Below are 19,325 nucleotides of genomic sequence, written 5' to 3'. Positions count from 1 at the left end.
GGCTCTTCTGCTAAGAGAGCCAGGAGAGATGTCTGTGGCCTATGACCTCTCTCTCCAGGTAAGAGGCAGATCACCTGGAAAGCAAGGCATCATCTAACATGCATGTTATCCTATTGCAACATTAATGCAATATCTCCAAAACTTTTGGAGTTCTTTTTGTGTTTGGTAGACAGGGAAAACATGTTTGTACTGTGTGTGTATGTGTGTGTGTGTACGTGCGAAGGTCTTGTGTTGTTGCATTCTTGCACTTAACTTTAAGAGAGTGTTTGTGTGTGTGTGTTTGGGTGCATGTGTGTGAGTGTTCGTTAGGGGAGCGGAGCGATGCATTCTTTCCATTACCCAGACCAAATCAATGCACTGAACATTGAGCCAACATGCCTCTCTCCTCCCCTCCATCCTCCCTCGCCTCCCTTCCCCTGTTCCTCCCCATCTCCCCCTCTCCTCCCCTCCATCCTCCCTCGCCTCCCTTCCCCTGTTCCTCCCCATCTCCCCCTCTCCTCCCCTCCATCCTCCCTCGCCTCCCTTCCCCTGTTCCTCCCCATCTCCCCCTCTCCTTCCCTACTTCCTCCCTAATACCTCCCACTCCCCATCCTCTCTGGGTGTAACAGGGGGGAAAGTGGAAAGAGCTGACCCAGGCCTGGGACAGCAGGGCTGGCCTGCACGTTGCTCTGCTCCCCTTCCTTGCATTCTCCAAAACACACGGAAACACACACACGCACGCACACAAACATTCACACACACATATTCACAAATCAGTGAAACAGCCAAGCGCCTGCCAACAACCGAACCTGTCTCAAACAACAACAGCTACGGTTCAAATGTCTGAGTGGGGGCCGTTTGATGCAGTGAAACCACACAGAGATGACCGACACGCTGCTGAAACGACAACACAACACTGGTTGTGAGTCTGTATGTCTGTCTGTCAGTTTGTCTGTCTCTCTACCCCTGAGCTGGGAGAAGACAGAGGTACTTGCGGAGGGTGCAGAGTCCAAAGAGGACCAGGAGGGCCTACTCATAGGCAAAGACAACAAAACCTCACATCAGCTCCTCAACTGTATTATCATGCTAAACACACACGCTGACGAGCTCTGTCGGAAGGCTTCGACACAATGGAGTATCATTCGCAATGCTGCAGTTATCACACTTTTAATCAGATAACTCAATACCCCAAGCCTTATTGAAGTATATATTACGCAACGTTATTATATTCAAGGACGCACTTATGAAAGAGCTGTGACACGGAGTGGCTCCCTGTTGAAATAAACAAATAATAATACTTAGCTAAGCGGGGGACAGTCCTTTCCAGAAGCAGTGTTCTCTGTCAGACGACAGACCAGGTTTCTCAGCCTGCGAGTTCAGTCTGGAAATCATTCTCCAGACCCCCCCTCTGTTCTGTGTATTCTACGACTAGTGACCCAGGCCACTACCAGTGCCTCCATAACCACCTAGCAGTAGTACCACATCCTCTATCAGCCTCCATTGCTAGCTAGCAGTACAGTGGTGTACATTCTCCTCACGACTTATACATTTAGCTGGGTGTTCCAGTATCACTACCACCATACAAAAACAAACAGCCTGTACCATAAAGTGTATCGTTCACCAAATCTCTCCTCCACAGCCAAACCTAGAACCACACAACACTGTTTATAAATTCTCAATAATTTTTATTTCTGAATCGGCTGTTTTGTAACATCATACAGCATATGAATGTGTGCACTGTATTCACAAACTCCTGGGTGTCCATATGTGCGGGTTAGAACTGTGTCGGGCCCGACCAGGACAAACTAATAGGAGAGAGTTCTATTACAGTAGAATCAAGATCTACTTGAGAAGACACTACAGCAAAGGTCGGTTCTAGCATGGTACAGGTTGGTCCGGTAGAAGATCTGTCTCTAGTGTAGTAGAGGATAGTATTAGCTGAGTGGAAGCTGGTTCTAGAACAGTAGAACCATCTGTGGGTTCTCATCAGGACTGTATTAGCCACTCCTGTTGGGGAGGTCACAGAGAAAGGCAGGGAATCGTGCAGACGTAGAGAGCAGGGTCCAGACTAACTGAAAATCATTAAAAAAACATCATGGTCCTATGGACAGAAAAGACAAGCGTGTCAGGTGGGATTTGAACAACCAATCCTGTTTATGGGAATCAAACAATCTCCCACTAGACCCCGATTTGTTTGTTTCCAGGTCCTGGGGCGATGTTTGGGCTTTTAAAGTCAGTGCCAGAGCTGGTCTGCTACGAAGTCTCAGACACATCGTGATGCCCGGGGCTCAACACTCTCCTCAAGTTATCAGCGACTTAAGCTGGTCCTTATTTTCACTGTGAAAAAATCTTTGCTTTACATGAATAGAAAACATGAATGTTGTCAAAGAAGGAAACGTCTCTCTAAATGTCAGACTAGAGAAAAAAAGTTGACAAAAATATGTGTTGTAACATCTACATAGATGCAAGATCAGTTCATCTGTCTTCGTAACTCGTCACTCGTAAGGCGTACAGTTGATAAATTGTCTAACAAACTATCTCCCACCATAGAGCTGGGATCATCTAGCTGTACATGTCTTTAGCCTGACATTTCCTCCAGCATTCTTTCCCAATCGCGGAGATAAACACAGTAGAAAACAGAACTCCAGCTCAGCTGTGGGCCATTTCACCCCACGAAAACATGAGAATGTGTGGAGACAACAGGCGGAGGACACGGACCCAGGGTGGAAGAGAATAAGGCGGGTGTCATGTTGTCATGACTGGCGGTTGTCATGACTCCTGAGGATCCAAGAAAAGGAGAAATCCAACTATATCAGTCTGCCTCTGTAAAGTGCTGGGGCTACAGGGTGAGGAGTTGAAGGAGGGACACCTTTGAGGAGTACTGTTGTATGCAGATAGACCCTTCTCTCTGCTTTGGATTGAACTATGGATTGTAGTTTTTCTAGCACGGTCAGCCATAGTTTGTAGGTCATTAGAGCGCAGCACATAGAAATTCATAGGTCATTAGGAAATTAAAGTTCCCGGGGCAAACATCAGGGGTCATTAGAAACTAGATCTCTTCAGTTCTTGACAAAAAAACGTAGTTCAGAAGTCTCGAGAACCACCACATCATCGGTCAAAGGTCATTAGAGCACAGTGAGGACAAAAGTCACAAGAACATGGCCAGTTTCTGGGTCATACATCACAGGTCATAGGTTACAGTCACTCCCAGGACCAAAACTCAACTCAGGAGTCGCAGGTCACCACGTCCTGGGTCAATGTCAAAGGTCACAGTTCACGAGAGTCACTCTCTGGGGCCAGACTGCTTCCTGGGTCAGTGTCAAAGGTGACTAGGGCACGGCCAGGTCATGGCAGGACTTGGATCGAACCTTCAGAGCCATCTTCTTGTTGTTCTTGGCCACCAGGCGGTCCAGGAAGCGGCGTGCCTTCTTGGTGATGCTCTCCTTCCTGCGGTAGACGCTGCGCCGGCGCTCCACCGTCTCCTTGCTGTCCCGGCGCAGGCGGATCTGACGCACCACGCCCTCGAACAGCTCGCTCACGTTGTGGTGCAGGGAGGCCGACGTCTCGATGAACTTGCAGTCAAACACCACCGCGCAGGCACGGCCCTCTGGGGGGAAACACCGGGGGGGGGGGGGGGGGGGGGTCACCGTCACGTGTGATAGTGTGTGTGGTGTGTAAGAGAGGCGTGTGTATGTGTGAGATGAGACGTAGTATGCGTCTGTGTGTGGTGTGTGTGTGTGTGTGGTGTGTAAAAAAAATGTGTGTGTACCTTCCACGGCCACCTCCCTGCAGCGCACCAGGTCACTCTTGTTGCCCACGAGGATGATGGGAATGTTTTCGGCCTGGCGAATGCGTCGGAGCTGGATCCGGAGCTCTGAGGCGCTCTCGAAGCTAGAGCGGTCAGTAATGGAGTAGACAATCACGTAGGCATTGCCCACCTGCATGCAGTAGTCATGAACCCACTTCTCATCTTCTTCCTGGTGCACACACACACACACACACACACACTCACACACACACACACATACACACACACACATGTGCCAAACACACACACACACAAACACACAAACATAGGCTTGTCAGTATCTGAGGTCCCAAATGTCGAACCACTCCCATGAAAGATCACACCGCAGGAAGTAGAACATTCAAACATTGAGTGTGTGTGTGAGAGAGAGAAAGAGAGAGAGAAAGACAGAAACAGAGAGAGAAACAGAGAAAGAGAGCATTTTGGTTTCTAGAATTCTCTTGGTGCCCTTGTGGAGAACCTTGCCCATCCATCCAGTGAGCTGAACATGTGCGTTCAACGCTCCACTGACTAGCTGGGATCAATACTGGAGTAATTAGAGCCTGAGGCTCCAACACCCCCCACATACACACACACACACACATACACACACCACACACGCACACACCACAACACCGACTGGCCAGCTATCGCCCCACTTCAGCCTTGCTCAGTCGATAGTTTGGCTGCAGACGGTTCCAGCTCTGCTGGAGAGGATGGGGGGCAGACAGTGTTGTCCAGTCACACCCAGCCCACACAATATTTTAGCGTGGTTTGGTTTGCTTGTTTCATTTGTTGTTGTTTATCAGTTGCTCACCTCTTTCTCAGTCTCCCAGGTATCCATGACGATGAGGGTGGTTTCCTCGCCATCCACCGTCATGGTTCTCTCATATGTGTCCTCTGCACACCGACCACACATCAACCACACACCGACCACACACCGACCACACATCGACCACACACCGACCACACACCGACCACACACCGACCACACACCAACCACACACCAACCACACACCAACCACACACCGACCGCACACCAACCACACATCGACCGCAGACCGACCGCACATCAACCACACACCAACCACACACCGACCGCACACCGACCACATCAACCACACACCGACCGCACACCGACCACATCAACCACACACCAACCACACAACGACCACATTGCAACCACACAACAGCCAAACCACACACAAAAGAACAAACAAAATCGAAACATTAACCAAAGGAAAACAATGTTAAAGCCTCCTCACCAATTCCCAATGTGACTCATGTCAATATGAATACAAGTCAGTTCAAAACCCCACAACCAACAATCAATCTTACTCTGACACAAACAGCTGTCAAACAATCAGGTTTATGGTCAATGGCATCACATTAACCTCTAAGCTTGGCTTACTAACTCTAAAACCCTGCAGGACCAAACTATAACAACAACTTATATTTCTCCTAGTTCACCAGTAGTTGACTTATTACCAAACGGCAAGTTTACACTATTGCATATGTGTATTAAAAAAAAGTATTCCCGCCCACCCAAAGAACCACAGCCCTTTTGATATATAGACTACCCTAATAGCAGGACAGCCCTGTCAGATAACACCGCCCCGCTATGCTGAACAGCATGGTGCCGCTGCTCCACTAACATTCCACCGGATCAATAACTGTCAATCAATGCTTTGAGGTCAATCCCGCGTGACAGTTCCACGGACCAATATATCAGCGCGTCAGGTAAAGCAAGGTCATCAGGAACAATGACGACATCATTAACATAATCAGCTAGTTGTTGTAATAGGCCTACATTGTAATCAACTAGCCACGATAATCGATGTAATCTTGTTGTTCCTTCAGAAATTACGATGTTGCACTGTAGTTGCACTGTTGTATTATTGTAGTCGGCCTACACTATGGTTTTATCTTTGTTCGCCGCGCCTGATGTTGTTACTTTGCGATAGTCAATCCAGACTGTTGCTTGAATCTGCAAATTATTGAAGAAATATGCACTTTGGATAAAAGAGTTTGCTAAATGAATAAAATGGAAATAATATCGCGAGGCCTCAATGCAGAATAGGCCTATAGGCTACGCACACATCGACTGATAATAGAAAAACTTCCTCCAATGGCATTTGCCCTAATATCAATCACCATGGATCATTCTGCAAATCCAGACTCATAACAAATCCATAAAGAGTCAACTATAGGCTACCTGAGCAATATTGGCAGACCAACAATACGCTAAAAACATGTAAAACAAATAGATGATGTGGTTGCGATGAAAGCCCACCTCCCAAGTGATCGTGAACATCCTTTTCCTGAATGCCTGCGAAGATGTTTGCCAGACTGGACTTCCCAACTCCATGGTCCCCGAGCAAAACGACGCGGTACACGCAGTCCGCTCCGGAGCTTTCCGAGTCCTCCGAGTCTGACGACCAGTTCGCGCGGGAGTGCAGAGATTTGTCCCCGGGGTGGTAGGAGGCAGACTGCCCGAGTGGAGGATGGCGAGGGTCGGCGGGTGGGTCCCGTTCCTTCGGCCCGGGCTGGTGTGAGGATGGGAGGGGTGTACTGGCCCTTCTCCTTAGCGTCTCCTTCCCCTCTCTCTGGGTGTTCAGGGTCATCTTAAGGAGAAGGACAGGAACATCCCTACAACCCACAAGAGATAATACATCATACATAAAATAAACTGAAGTAAACAGAGTTTAGCCATTGGTCATCGTCACATCCTACCAAGTTAGTTTTACACTTATTTAGCTAAAGTCAGACTTCACTGTTAAAAGTTGTGCTTTACTTTCTAGCCTACACCTGAACCGGGAAAAGGAAGCAACACACAAAAGCGTCGAAAATAAACTCATCAGCTGTACACTCACAACAGTGTCCATGTATCTTCTAGTTTTTGCCCACTTCTCTCCCGTAAGACTGCAGAACTGACTGCACAGCAAAGTTTTAGAGCATCAGCAAGCAGAGCCCCCGACCTGTCATTCTCGCGTTGTAAAGCGGCGCGCGGCCAAATGGATCAATCAGGTTTGTTGGTCTTGTATAGAAGAGCTGAGTGCGCGCTGTAACTGTACCCCCGCGGAGTCATGGCAACAGCCTGCGAAGTTCCACAACGCCGTTAAAAATTTAAGAGTGGAATCAGAGGTCTCTCTCTTCGTGTTTGTGCGCGTGTCTCAGTGTGAGGTAGAGAGAGAGAGAGGGAGAGGTAGAGAGACAGGGGGAGGGATATAGAGGAAGACAAACAGCCACAGAAGTTAGTAAGGCAATGCATGACCTGCATTGAAATATATCTCAATACCTAGGCTACTTTTCCTACTCATTCCTACCAATATTACGTATGCTTAACAACGTCAACTACTTTTAAGAGACGTAAAAAGTTTTGTCACCGTGATAAACTCACCACCGCAGTCATGGAAAGGTATTGGAGGCTGCGCGCGCCGACGTTTTCTTTTCTTTTTTACCTTGAAGAGCAGTTTTGTGACGCGCGTTCTGCTAGCTCCCCATAGGTCTCTCTGTATAGGCTATATACAATATAGAATAAACTTCCGATATTTCCCATTCTTCCATGGTAATCTTCGATCACGACCATATGTCACGTGGAACAAAGTCATTTCCTGTTCCACGGTTCTCTCTCTCAGAACCTCTGTCTTTCTCTCTATTTCCTCCCTCATCCTATTTAACTGTGTTTAAACTATAGTTTCACAGAGCCAAGCAGACACATCTAGGGAGTTTAACCATCAGGTAGGACTGTCCGGGTCAAGTATGGTACACACAGATATAGAATTAAGTAATAAAACAATGAATAAAAAGCAGGGTCAATAAAGTGTGTCAAAAAGTATGATTATTTATTGAATAATTAGTGAGAGAGTAGGTGAGAGTGGTCAGGTGGTCATGACACACCAGTTCCCAGGTCAGACACATGGCAGAGTGTCCTGTTCACAGCACATGCCAGTTTCCTAGCAACACACGCCTGTCCCCTGTTCATACGTCTAAATGGGAAGCCACTTCTCCTGGGGAATGTTAAGAGACACGTCCGTGTCTGGGAGGCACCTATGGGAAGAGCACATACATGAAACACACATGTTGACATGCAGATATACACGCAAATACAGACACCTCATGCTCTATCTTTATAGTCACACTCAAGTCAATATGGCAGAATCTCCCCACACACAGACATGTCAGGCAGTAGACTTTTCCAGTATGATGTAGCGGCCCCCCTCTTCACTATAGGAGGCATAAGGGAAATCCTTGGGGGCTTACAGGGTACACCTGCGTGTCACATAGACTACGCACGGATCAAGTACACAAACTGTACATGAGGGACAGAGTTCAAAGGACAACGAGATAAAGCGAGACAGACAGAGTGTGCGAGGCGGGAAGAGAGATAGAGGCTGCGAGGAGAGAGAACAGGTACAAACAGAACCACTAACTGTCGCTTTTGGTCGACTGCATCAGATCACGGAAAAAGGAAAAAACATGTCCGCTTAAAATAAACACAGTTTTCCCCCCAAAAGCGAAGGCAGACACTAACAGAGTGAAGAAAAGCAGTTGTCTGCAGACGGGTGGTTTATCAGCACGGAGAGGGATGTCTTTAACACTATCCAGTCTGCCTGGCTGTCCCGCAGTCTAAACTCCTGTATCTGACCACAGCATTGTCCAATACTATCTGAGCATGTCCCCTCCTCTTTGTACAGAGCAGAGACCAGGTGTCACCCCCCAGTTGTTAAGGATCCAATGCGGATGCAAATCCCACCAGTTAGTCAATTAAACAGAACCTCGTTTATCTACAAAACAGCCTTCAAGCAGATAAACCAGATCAGGGCGAATCAGTGCTAAAGGTGTTTCGCTAAGATAGAAGCCACCACACATGTCCCCATCTCTCTTTCCTATTGGATAGACAGGTAGACCGATCTCTTTCCTATTGGACAGCTTGTGTTATCTTGTTTCCTGTGGTCCTGTTGGACGGATAGGGAGCCTGATCTTACATTTACATTTAGTCATTTAGCAGACGCTCTTATCCAGAGAGACTTACAGTAAGTACAGGGACATTCCCCTGAGGCAAGTAGGGTGAAGTGCCTTGCCCAAGGACACAATGTCACTTTAGCACAGCTGGGAATCGAACTAGCAACCTAGCCCAATTCCCTAACCGCTCAGCCACCTGACTCCCGGGACTCTCTTGTTTTGGAACCCAGTGCGGAAACAGGGAACCGGAGCCTCTGATGAATGGTTAATGATGGGCTGCTTTTCCATGGGCCCAGCGCCACACATCACTTCATATATCTAAGGAGCTCCATGTCTTTTCCACCCCGCCGTTACACCACACTGGGTACACCCCCCTCCCATCTCTTCAGGGGACAGATGGGTGGAAGCTGATTTCAGAATCAGAATCAGAATGGGTTTTATTCGCCATGAAAGTTTGCAAAGACAAGGAATTTGCTTTGGCATGAAGGTGCAAACATTAAACATATAGGAATCTAAAATTTAAATATGAGGACTAACTATACTAAGGGTACATACGTAACTAGCAATACTAAGTGGAATTAGATTTCCTGAGATGCCTAACAGTAACCCTTAAAACACAATCATCCTGCCCACATGACTCACCTTGACCCTCCGGTCTCTCACCTTGACCTCTGACCAACCTTGCCGGTCACACTGAACCCAAACGGACCTGTCTTCCAGCCAGGCCATCGACCCACCTTTCTGTCACTTTGACCCCTGACCCCTGACTCATCTTAACCCTTGACCCACTTGTCAATTCGACCCTCAACCCACCTGAATGTCATTTTGACCCTTGACCCACCTGTCTGTCACCTTGACCTCTGACCCACCTAACTGTTATTTTGACCCTTGACCCACCTGACTGTCACCTTGACCTCTGACCCTTGACCCACCTGTCTGCTGATGGGAAGAGGTGTGGGAAGAGGAGCCGCCTGCTGGAGGGGGAGTTCTGCAGCTCCTGGACACTCTGGAGCAGGCTGGAGGTGGAGCTCTCCAGCAGGGCTATCTCCTGGAGGAGAGAGGAGAGGAGGGGAGGGGAGGGGAGGGGAGAGGGGTGGGGTGGAGGGGGGTGGAGAAAAAAGACAGGTTCCTTTATGAGCTTGTGGGCCCAGGTAAAAACTTTTGATGTATTTATTAGCATGACGTCTTACACAAAATATATACAGGAGATGAAAAGCTACAGTCCAACCTGTTTGTGTATTTCTAACTCTTTCTTCATGGTGGAGTTGTGAGTGGCCATCACTTTGACCACAGAGGGGACATTAAGCATGCGCTTCTGCAACAGAGAGAGTGGAGATCAGTCTAGTCTGGGATCGCTGTTGATCACAAACACAGCTAGCAGCAGAACCAGTACTAACTAGGTCGGTATGGGTCGCTGGTCAGACAGGACCAGTGACACCAGCATCGGGGGGAACTCCTACCTTGGCTACAGCTCTCAGCACCTCGTCCTCGCTGCGTTTGGTTTGTCTCTGCAGGTTCAGCATCTCTGTCTGACACAGCACACTCACGTCTTCCTGTTCGTCCTGTGTTAGCCATGTTAGCACAACGTTAATGTAGCACTCCCTTCACAGAGCCCACTAACATGGAGCATAGGCTACTCATCTCCTCACCCCACCACCAACAACCAACACTCCACTGACATACCTTAGCCAGCCCCCCCATCACCCCCACCCCACCCCCCTCCCCAACATAACCTAGCTGCAACCAACCTACCCTAGAAAATCCGACTGCAACCTAACTTACCCCCACCGTTAACCCATACCACCCTCCCTCCCTCCTCAACACACCCCTCCCTCCCCCAACACCTCCCCTCTACCAGGAGGGGGACTAGAGGCTGGAGACTGAAAGTGTTGTTTAAACGGTTTCCATGGAGACCTGCTGGGCGTCCTTGAGCTTGATGATCTCTCTCTTCATGTCGGCGATGAGCAGAGCCTTCACTGGGTACTCCTTGTCCTTGTATGTCTTCAGAGTGTGCAGCTCTGCTTGGGCCCTCAGCAACTTGCTCTTCACTCCTGTCAGCTGATTCTGGAGACCTGCACACACACACACACACACACACACGGTACACACACACACACAGTACACACACACACACACGGTACACACACACACGGTACACACACACACGGTACACACACACACAAACAAAGAGCACACGAGTACCTCCATGAATGGGTGCACACACACACACATGACAAACACACTAGCTCACAAGTGAGCGCACAAACGTTAGCACATACGTCTGTGAGTAGTCTCTGACCTTGTACGAGTGTGTTTCCATGGTTCTCCACCTCCCTCAGCTCACCCTGTGCCTGGCTGATCTGACTGTGGCTCCAGCCGTTAAACGCAGCTATGGAACTCTGGGAGACAGGGACACAGCAAGGAAAATCATCACAGAGCTCACTGACTTGACCGTTTCTATTTTAAATCTCACTGTCTGCCTGGCTGTTCTAAATCTGAAACTTGGTGACTAGCTGACAGTTACAATGTAAACTTTGTGGCTAGCTAAATCACAATGCTTGGTGATGAGCTGAACATTTCAGAGCTTTAACGACTGTTATGAACTTGGTTACTTGGCTGACTGTTATAAGATAAACCTGTGACTGTTAGAGCCTGTAGCGGGATCTTATCGATGTGTTCACCCCAAGTTTCTCATAGCGGATCAGCAGGTCTTGTGCGCTGGTTACTGATTGGCTGTCGATGTCCCGTATGTGTGATGCTGCGAGGGCATTGCTGAGCTGCAGGGTGGAGCAGTGTTTCTCCAACTCCTCGATAGCCCTCTGACGAGCACAGATCAACATCTGTCGCCACGGAAACAGATACCACAAACTTAGTTACCATGGAGACGTTAAGTACATGACAACCTTCATTACGCACTCCAAGACAAGAAGACGCAACCTTGGCTCAAACCATAAAAGGTTCTTCGATTGTCTATATAGAATATCCTTCTGAAAAAGAATTTCTTAAAGTAGAACCAATATGACGACAATACTGGGATACTATCTGAAATACTCAGGTGCTGGTCTGTTTCTCTCTAAGAATAACTTGTCTGTCTGACCCCCAGGTTTATAGTCAGCCTGTCTTATCCTCATCGTCCTGAATATTCTGTCCAAAACTTTGGAAGGGAAGAGAAAGTCTCCAGGGTTTATGAATGATAAGTCTCATCCTGGAGGTTCTGTTGAGCTTGTCCCACCATTAGGATTCTGAATAACCTTTCTCACTCTGAAATACCTGCTTGTTACCTTGAGGGTTTTGATATTGTCTTTCCTCCTCAAAGAGGCTGGGTCGAGCTGGTCTACAGCATCACTCCTCCGGCGCCAAGACTGACCGGAGGGCAGGGTCTTCGACTCCTTGAAGCCTGTGGCGGGTCGAGTCTTCTGGCTGGGTTTGCCTGGTGACATAAGAGCTGCATGACTGTCCTTAATTCAGCAATTTGCGACAAGGTTCTGAACTCTCTTCTCTGTGTGTGTGTGTGTGTGTGTGTGTGTGGTGCTAGTGTTTTCCTAACCTGGTTTGTCAGTAACCGGGAGGGGGTGTTGTGTGTGTTGGGAGTGGTGCTCTTGCTGTCCTTACCCTCAATGACTTTTTTCTGAGGTGGTTTGGTGATGTGGGGGCGGGGGTGCAAGACCTCCCACGGAGCATCTCTCTGGTCTTTTGGGGCATCCCTGTCCTTGCTGCGACGCTCCCACTTGCTGTAGTCCTGACAACAAGCACAAGCAAAGTCAAGTCTGACAGTGTGTAGAGCTACCTACATGACATCTCTTTCTCTCTGTAAGAACAGACTGCTTAACTTACCACTTTCTTGAGATCTTTCAGAGACTTTACCACATGGTTTGGTAATGCAGTCATTGTCCGTCAAGAGAAAGCCGAGGGCGACAAAAAAAAAAGCTAACTTCTCCAACGGAACATTTTAACACAGCGATTTATTATTGGTATTGAAAAATACCTTACTGACCGTAAAAACGACTAAATTATCCATGTCTTTCAAAGTCATGAAAAGTTTAAAAGTTTCACGAAACCATTGTTCATACTTCTTAACTTCTGAAAGGTCTGTTATCCATGGCAACCAGTCCCTACCAACGCGGTTAGAAAAAAGGTAAGTGACTGCCATCTAACGGCGTGTGCTCGGTGTAGCATTGTCCTACGACATGAAAATCATGACCAAATGTTCATGACCAAATGTTACTAAAATAACCAGCTAGCTCGATTGCAAAAGTATTACTCTTTGATGGAACATCTTTCCAACTTTTTAAATAATTTAAGGAGAATAGTCCAGTTCACTGAGACTGAGAAGTACAGTAGGCTAATGAATAACTTGACAACGTACCCAAACGCTGACAGGTAGGCTATAACTTAGCTAGTACTGGAATCTCACGCCGAATTTTTGATCAAACTTGAGAGCCTTGTAGGCCTATATGAAAAAACGTTTATGTAAAACGTTGTCATATGACAATGTTCCCCAGCCAAACAAACGGAAATGAAATTCCTCACTGGTATTGCAATAAGTCTTTAATGTGATTGAATTCAAATAGATTATCCCTGTACAATCGTCATATGAAACTGTTCAGTAGCCTATACAGATAATCAAAGCACCATTGTTAACTGTGAAATAATAATGAAAAATAATTTAAAAAAAGGAAATGTGTGTACAGTTATATTCTTAGAAAAAGTTACAAATTCTTCAGTGATGAGTCATGGATTCTAATACATTTACATACATGCAATTAATTTATGAATTAAAAATATGCTCATCAATATGTACCATATGTCACTTTTGTTATCCAAGTATACAGTCTTTACACTCCATATTCTATAAATAACATTTGTCAAAACAACAGAGAAATAAAACGTTTTCAGTTAGATTTCTGTAACTTACATTACATTGATGAAAAGAGCTTTGCAACAACTAGGCCAACATCACATCACCTAACCCTAGCCTAAAGACTAATTATGAAAATGATAGTAAAGTGTAAGATTCTTTACACCGACACTTACAGAATATAGAAAGATAACTTGGATGTTGACCAACAAGGCACCATGTTGTTTAGCTGCGAGTTAGGTATTCAGGAACACAGGGAACCGGTGTTGAGTGTCGAGTGTCATACAGAAGAGAATCTTTAAGACTCTGCTCCCGTCACATCCCGGCGTTCTCAGAAGCAATGTCACAGAGAGCTCTCCACACAGGATGTCCACACCTGACATCTATCGGCGCCGGCTCGAGAGGGACCTGCGTGGGCGTGTGTTCAGGCTGTGTTGTTGTTGTTGACGTCCATACGTCCCACCAGCTCGCTGACCAGGGCCTGCAGTGTCTGGGAGCGTAGCTTGCTGACTTCCAGGACGCTCTCATGGTCCACGCACTCAGGGTCGTCGTAGCACTTCACCACCTTGTTGGTGATCAGAGAGAGTCCAAACACACGCATGCCACAGTGGCTGGCTACCAGCACCTCGGGAGCTGTGCTCATCCCTGAGAGAGAGAGAGAGAGAGAGAGAGAGAGAGAGAGAGAGAGAGAGAGAGAGAGAGAGAGAGAGAGGGAGAGAGAGAGAGAGAGAGAGAGAGGGAGAGAGAGAGGGAGAGAGAGGGAGAGGGAGAGAGAGGGAGAGAGAGAGGGAGAGAGGGAGAGAGAGAGAGAGAGAGAGAGAGAGAGAGGGAGGGAGAGAGAGAGAGAGAGAGAGAGAGAGAGGGAGAGAGAGAGAGAGAGAGAGAGAGAGAGAGGGAGGGAGGGAGGGAGGGAGGGAGGGAGGGAGGGAGGGGAGGGAGGGAGGGAGGGAGGGAGGGAGGGAGGGAGGGAGAGAGAGAGAGAGAGAGAGAGGGAGGGAGGGAGGGAGGGAGGGAGGGAGGGAGGGAGGGAGGGAGGGAGGGAGGGAGGGAGGGAGGGGAGGGAGGGAGAGGGTTCAACTCTGTGAGTGTGTTTGTGTGTGTGTTTGTGTATGTATGGACTAGTTTATGCAGGCCTGTGTGTGTATGTCCATGCGTGCGTGTCTGTGTGTGTCTTACCCACGGCATCGACCCCTAGTCTGTGCAGGAGGCGTGCCTCTGCGATGCTCTCGAAGTTTGGGCCTCCCACCATGCAGTACACTCCCTCCTGCATGTACTGGGACACCCCCATGGTCTTACTGATGTCCTGCGCCAGCCGCCGCAGCTCTCGGTCATACACACCAGACATAGGCGGGAATCGGGGGCCGAACCTGCTCACACACACACACACACATATTAGCCTGGTCACAGTCAAGTCACTTGTTAGTTCAATTGAAAGGATCTCACACTCTTTAAGCCAGTCAAGGGTGCTCAGAGGTCATGAGGGGTCATGAGGGGTCAGGGGTCAGGCTCACTTGTCATCGTTGGGTCCGTTGAGGGGGTTGAGCCCAGCCAGTCCAGGGAAGTTGATGTGGTCTTTGATGATCATGATGTCACCCGTGTTGTAGCTGTCTGCCAGTGACCCCGCTGCATTGGTCACAATCAGAGTCTCCACCCCCAACAGCTTGAACACCCTGACAGGAAAGGTGGTCTGGCGGAGGGAGGGAGAGGAAGGATCTATATGAATTGATCCAGTGACAGGCTCCTGATCCTGCCTGAAATGAGATGTTGGGCTGACCCCCATGCGAGGTTAGCCTCCTGGTTGTCTGGGCTCTTAGCTGGGTGTTCAGGAGAGTGGAGACAATAGCCTGCATTGATCTACCATGAAATTAGAGCTCACATGTGACTGGAACCAACGTGACTATGGAAGCACACTGACTCTCATGCTTATACACACACACACCTACGCACACACACACACACACCGAACAAAGACAGACATAATAGGAGCTAGAGTAAGTTCTGTTTTGGAGAACAAGCTTCCCTGGCACAGTTCCAGCAGGCCTGTCTCTGGATGTGTGATTGTGTGTGTGTGTGTGGTGTGTGTGTTGTGTGTGTGTGTCTCAACACTGACCTTGCTGAGGGAGTGTCCCTCGTACATGTGAAAACGGCCTTGCATGCACACACAAGTCTTCCCCTTCAGCTCCCCAAACACCAGTCTGCCTGCATGACCCTGAACTGCACACACACACACACACACACACAGATAAGGAAATGCACATATAAACAGTTAACAAAATGCAGAAACAGTATTCCACCTTGGATAGTTATTATTCCTTACTTACGTCACTCCCTTTCTCCTTCCCTCTCTCCTTCCCTCTCTCCTTCCTTCTCTCCATCCCTCTCTTCCTCCCTTCCCGTGTCTGTCTTTACTTACACTCCTTCCTCCATTCCCAACCTTTTCCACTTCACGGCACGTTTGCATCGCTCAAATATTTTTGCAACCCCCAACAATCGCTTTTTCCCCCAAAATGTTTTTTTTAAAACGTTTTTTTCAAAAATATTTTTTCAACCTCTAAACTTTTTCCTCCATACACACCTCCCTCAATCCCTCTCTCCATACTTTCATCTTTCCCCTCTTCCCCACCATCACACAATCCACAATCCCACCATTCCACCATTCCTCCATCCCTCCATCCCACCGTCCCTCCATAGCTCCACCCTTCATCCCACTATCCCTAAATCCATCTATCCCTTCCACCATCCCTCTCTCCCTCCATCCCTCTATCCCAGCATCCCTCTCTCCATCCATCCCTGCCTCCATCCCTCCATTCCTCCATCACTCCATCCCTCTATCCCTCCATCCCTCTCGCCCTCCATCCCTCCATCCCTCCATCCCTCCATCCCTCTCGCCTTTCCATTCCTCCATCCCTCTATCCCTCCATCCCTCTCGCCCTCCATCCCTGCCTCCATCTCACCGGTGCTCTGGGGGAATCCAGGGATGTCGGCGTACGGGAAGGAGTCCTGGCACTTGAGCCCGTCAGCGAGCATGCCCAGTCCAGAGCCACAGATGATCGCTACCTTGGGCCGGTGCTGCGTCTGGGACAGCAGCCAATCAGCTGTCTTCTGGTAGTCGTCATGGCTACCAGACAGAGAGATAACACAGGCAAGACGTATGACGTTCTGTCATGGACTGACTCTTGACAACATGGTGATGTTGTGAATAGGACTGGAACCACCAACGTCTTGACTGAAAGAACAGACTAACTATGTACCGATAGACAAAACAGTCTTAGAGCATGAGTAGGGATCAATACAACCTCTCGAATGTGAAGAAATCTGAGCCTATTCTGATCTGCCTGTTTATTTTCCAAGTAAGAATGGCACCATGACTATCGCTTAACCAAAAATAATTATCTAACTTGCAGGGTAAATGTCTGACTGATTGAACTGACTTGAATTCCCAGGCAAGGCAGGCAACATTAGCCAGTATTGATAATACTACTTTTAGCACATTCACAATCACAGGCTATTGTCTTCTAGTTTACAGCCTGGTTAGTCAGATTTTTAACACAATTATTTGCAGACTTTGACTCTCATACAGAGCCTATCTACCTCTTACTAAAAAGTCTACTTGTCTATCAATTTTAATATTATTTAAAATAGATTGTTGCCTTGATAAGCGATATTTAAAACACTGATAAAAACCCAAATGTACATACACAAAACTAATGACAACTGAAGGTTGAACAAAACAACAGAATCTGAAAGAATGAGGATTGTTAAACTATTGGACTGTCTGTTCCTAAGGTTACGGTTGACTGCCACATACTTTGCTGCTGAGGATAAGCAGTTGAGCATTTCTTCTTACAAGTAGGTCACATTTTAGAAAAAGAATAACAACGTAAATGTCTCTTTCTCCATCTCTGTACATCCTATCCTTCTCTTCCCCTCTCCCCCTCTCTTCCTCTCCGAATCCCCCTCTCTCTCTCTCTCTCTCTCTCCTCCTCCCTCAGCCTCAGTCTCTCTCGCTGTAATAACCTTGACTGTAATAAGCCTGTGATAGTGAAAGTGTGGAATGCGTCCCAAGACAGGGGGAGAAACAACAATCCTCTTCACACATGGAGCACCCAACAGAACATAAACAGCCTGTCTCAACATCATAAACCAGCCGCCAAACAGCCCTCTACAACTCTTGGTTGAACAATAACACCAAGCAAACGCCACAAAGTCACAAGATGTAGCAGTGTGCCTTCGTCCCCTCAGGAAATCGGAAAGGGAGAAAGGCCCAGGGGACGAGGAAGAGGAGGGCGAGGAAGGTGGGACTCACCTGATCTGGTCCTTGCTATGCATGGTGAGGACGAGGTCTCTTCGGGTCTGTTACAGTAGAGGTTAAGGCTGGAGTGTGTGTGGTGAGTCGCAGATCAACTTGTGGGACCACAGCGCGTGTGTGTGTGTGTATGTGTGAGATAGAAGGTTGCGTGCGAACGTGTTTATTCTTTCCCATGAGTTAAATAGTCTCTCAGTGTCTCCTGTGCAGTCACATGCACCCTGATTGGTCACAACCACTCCATTGAATTGGCACTGACCAATGAACAGCGCTCTTTTAGAGGAGTGTGTATGGTCGGCAAAGGGAGTGACTGGAGTTCTAATCTGAAGACACGCCTTCTAAAGAACTCATTGGGTTCAGATTTAGGCATGTACGAAAAGTATTTCTAAATTCAGGTGTGAATTAACTCAGCACATTTGGTGTCCATTCTCAATCAAATTTGCTTTCTGATTTGTTGAAGCAGTTCTCGTCTATGCCCAAATATACCCTATACCTCCCTACTACCCACAACCTTTTGGGGCCAGGTACCAAAAGTGGATGACAGTCAGTGCAAGAGCTTCCTGTCAGTAAAGCCACCTCTCACATCTTTCTGCTTTGTGTGTGTGTACGTATGTGTGTGTACATGTGTGTGCACATGTGTACGTGTGTATGTGCATCACATACCCTTCAGATCCCTTCCTTCACGTGCCCAGAGTCCAGAGGACCTTTTGATCCCAGAGGTAATGAGACTCAGACTCCAGCCCATCACAGCTCCTCAAATCCAAACCATGAGACTGACCCATGCTCTTCAATTCCAGTACCTCACAAGGTCAATATAGCCTCTGTCATCTATCAGGTACCAGCTAAATCAATTACGCCAGTGGTTATATATTTAAAAATCCTCAATTTGACCTTTGATATTACTGGACATGATATGTACCTTTTATCAAAATCTGAAGATTTAACCCGTGTGTCATTCTGACCCATCAGTCGTTGTGACCCACCGTTGTATTGCGACAAATTTACCGCATACAAAAACAAAGTAAAGCTTTTTCTTTTAACCGTTGGGCTGTCTCAGACCCCCACATTGCGAAGGTTAAAAGAAAATTATTTTTATTTGTTTTTGTATTGGGTAAAATTGGGTAAACACAACGATGGTTCGTTATGAACCTTTGGGTCATGTGACCCGAAGGCAGCACAAGGGTTAACATACCATATCATATGTATAAACTTGATCACAATCTACAGGTCATCCTCCTTAAGCATGCGCTTGGGCATCTGTCCAGATTGCTAGGTTGAACCAATAGATATGCCTCAGTGTGTTGAAGACCAGCTCTGCTCCGGGTGGGCAGTGAGGAGAATCAGGAGGCTGGGTGAGGAGTGTGTGTGACCTGAAACCAACCCAGATCTCCACCATAGCTCATTGTGTTGTACAACAATGACCCGTTGGT

General features: G+C 47.7%; 3 protein-coding genes across 4 annotated transcripts; all 3 read right to left on the bottom strand.

Moving 5' to 3' along the window:
* Nucleotides 1-1,682: 1,682 nt before the first annotated feature.
* On the bottom strand, nucleotides 1,683-7,288 carry rem1 (RAS (RAD and GEM)-like GTP-binding 1). 2 transcript variants are annotated; one of them, XM_067238192.1, is made up of 5 exons: nucleotides 7,153-7,288; nucleotides 6,060-6,415; nucleotides 4,584-4,666; nucleotides 3,749-3,956; nucleotides 1,683-3,586 (listed from the first exon to the last, which is right to left on the bottom strand). In XM_067238192.1, exons 1-5 carry the CDS (start codon nucleotides 7,176-7,178, stop codon nucleotides 3,309-3,311), a joined length of 951 nt encoding a protein of 316 aa, XP_067094293.1. In that variant the 5' UTR covers nucleotides 7,179-7,288; the 3' UTR covers nucleotides 1,683-3,308. The 2 variants fall into 2 exon arrangements, with proteins under 2 accessions (XP_067094293.1, XP_067094301.1); XM_067238200.1 differs by lacking the exon at nucleotides 7,153-7,288 and adding an exon at nucleotides 6,640-6,891.
* Nucleotides 7,289-7,590: 302 nt separating this feature from the next.
* c1h20orf96 (chromosome 1 C20orf96 homolog) lies at nucleotides 7,591-12,813 on the bottom strand. Its single transcript, XM_067244808.1, has 10 exons — nucleotides 12,566-12,813; nucleotides 12,344-12,470; nucleotides 12,013-12,161; nucleotides 11,413-11,571; nucleotides 11,031-11,130; nucleotides 10,646-10,803; nucleotides 10,192-10,293; nucleotides 9,960-10,046; nucleotides 9,664-9,779; nucleotides 7,591-7,816 (listed from the first exon to the last, which is right to left on the bottom strand). Exons 1-10 carry the CDS (start codon nucleotides 12,617-12,619, stop codon nucleotides 7,756-7,758), a joined length of 1,113 nt encoding a protein of 370 aa, XP_067100909.1. The 5' UTR covers nucleotides 12,620-12,813; the 3' UTR covers nucleotides 7,591-7,755.
* Nucleotides 12,814-13,522: 709 nt separating this feature from the next.
* On the bottom strand, nucleotides 13,523-17,941 carry pnp4a (purine nucleoside phosphorylase 4a). The gene is made up of 6 exons (XM_067240524.1): nucleotides 17,896-17,941; nucleotides 16,544-16,707; nucleotides 15,700-15,803; nucleotides 15,101-15,276; nucleotides 14,766-14,956; nucleotides 13,523-14,234 (listed from the first exon to the last, which is right to left on the bottom strand). The coding sequence occupies exons 1-6, from the start codon at nucleotides 17,916-17,918 to the stop codon at nucleotides 14,014-14,016; spliced, it is 879 nt and encodes a 292-aa protein (XP_067096625.1). The 5' UTR covers nucleotides 17,919-17,941; the 3' UTR covers nucleotides 13,523-14,013.
* Between the last annotated feature and the right edge of the window lie 1,384 nt (nucleotides 17,942-19,325).

This window comes from Osmerus mordax, chromosome 1 (assembly GCF_038355195.1).
Source record: "Osmerus mordax isolate fOsmMor3 chromosome 1, fOsmMor3.pri, whole genome shotgun sequence".
NCBI classification, from domain to species: Eukaryota; Metazoa; Chordata; class Actinopteri; order Osmeriformes; family Osmeridae; genus Osmerus; species Osmerus mordax.
The sequence above is the reverse complement of the archived record's forward strand: the minus strand, read 5'-3'. Positions and strand labels throughout refer to the sequence as shown.

Bases quoted from the DNA above. Each gene is read 5' to 3' on its own strand.
- rem1 (XM_067238192.1), bottom strand. From the start codon at position 7,178: ATGACTGCGGTGGTGAGTTTATCACG. The intron at 4,667-6,059 runs GTGGGCTTTCAT...GTCGGTGTGCAG, and splicing joins TGTTCACGATCACTTGGGAG to AGGACACATATGAGAGAACC. The intron at 3,957-4,583 runs GTGAGCAACTGA...TGTGTGCACCAG, and splicing joins CCTGGGAGACTGAGAAAGAG to GAAGAAGATGAGAAGTGGGT.
- c1h20orf96 (XM_067244808.1), bottom strand. From the start codon at position 12,619: ATGACTGCATTACCAAACCATGTGGTAAAGTCTCTGAAAGATCTCAAG. The intron at 12,471-12,565 runs GTAAGTTAAGCA...GCTTGTTGTCAG, and splicing joins TGAAAGATCTCAAGAAAGTG to GACTACAGCAAGTGGGAGCG. The intron at 11,572-12,012 runs GTAACAAGCAGG...CCGTGGCGACAG, and splicing joins ACAATATCAAAACCCTCAAG to ATGTTGATCTGTGCTCGTCA.
- pnp4a (XM_067240524.1), bottom strand. From the start codon at position 17,918: ATGCATAGCAAGGACCAGATCAG. The intron at 15,804-16,543 runs GTGAGATGGAGG...GTGTGTGTGCAG, and splicing joins TGGATTCCCCCAGAGCACCG to TTCAGGGTCATGCAGGCAGA. The intron at 15,277-15,699 runs GTCAGTGTTGAG...TCCCTCCGCCAG, and splicing joins AGGGACACTCCCTCAGCAAG to ACCACCTTTCCTGTCAGGGT.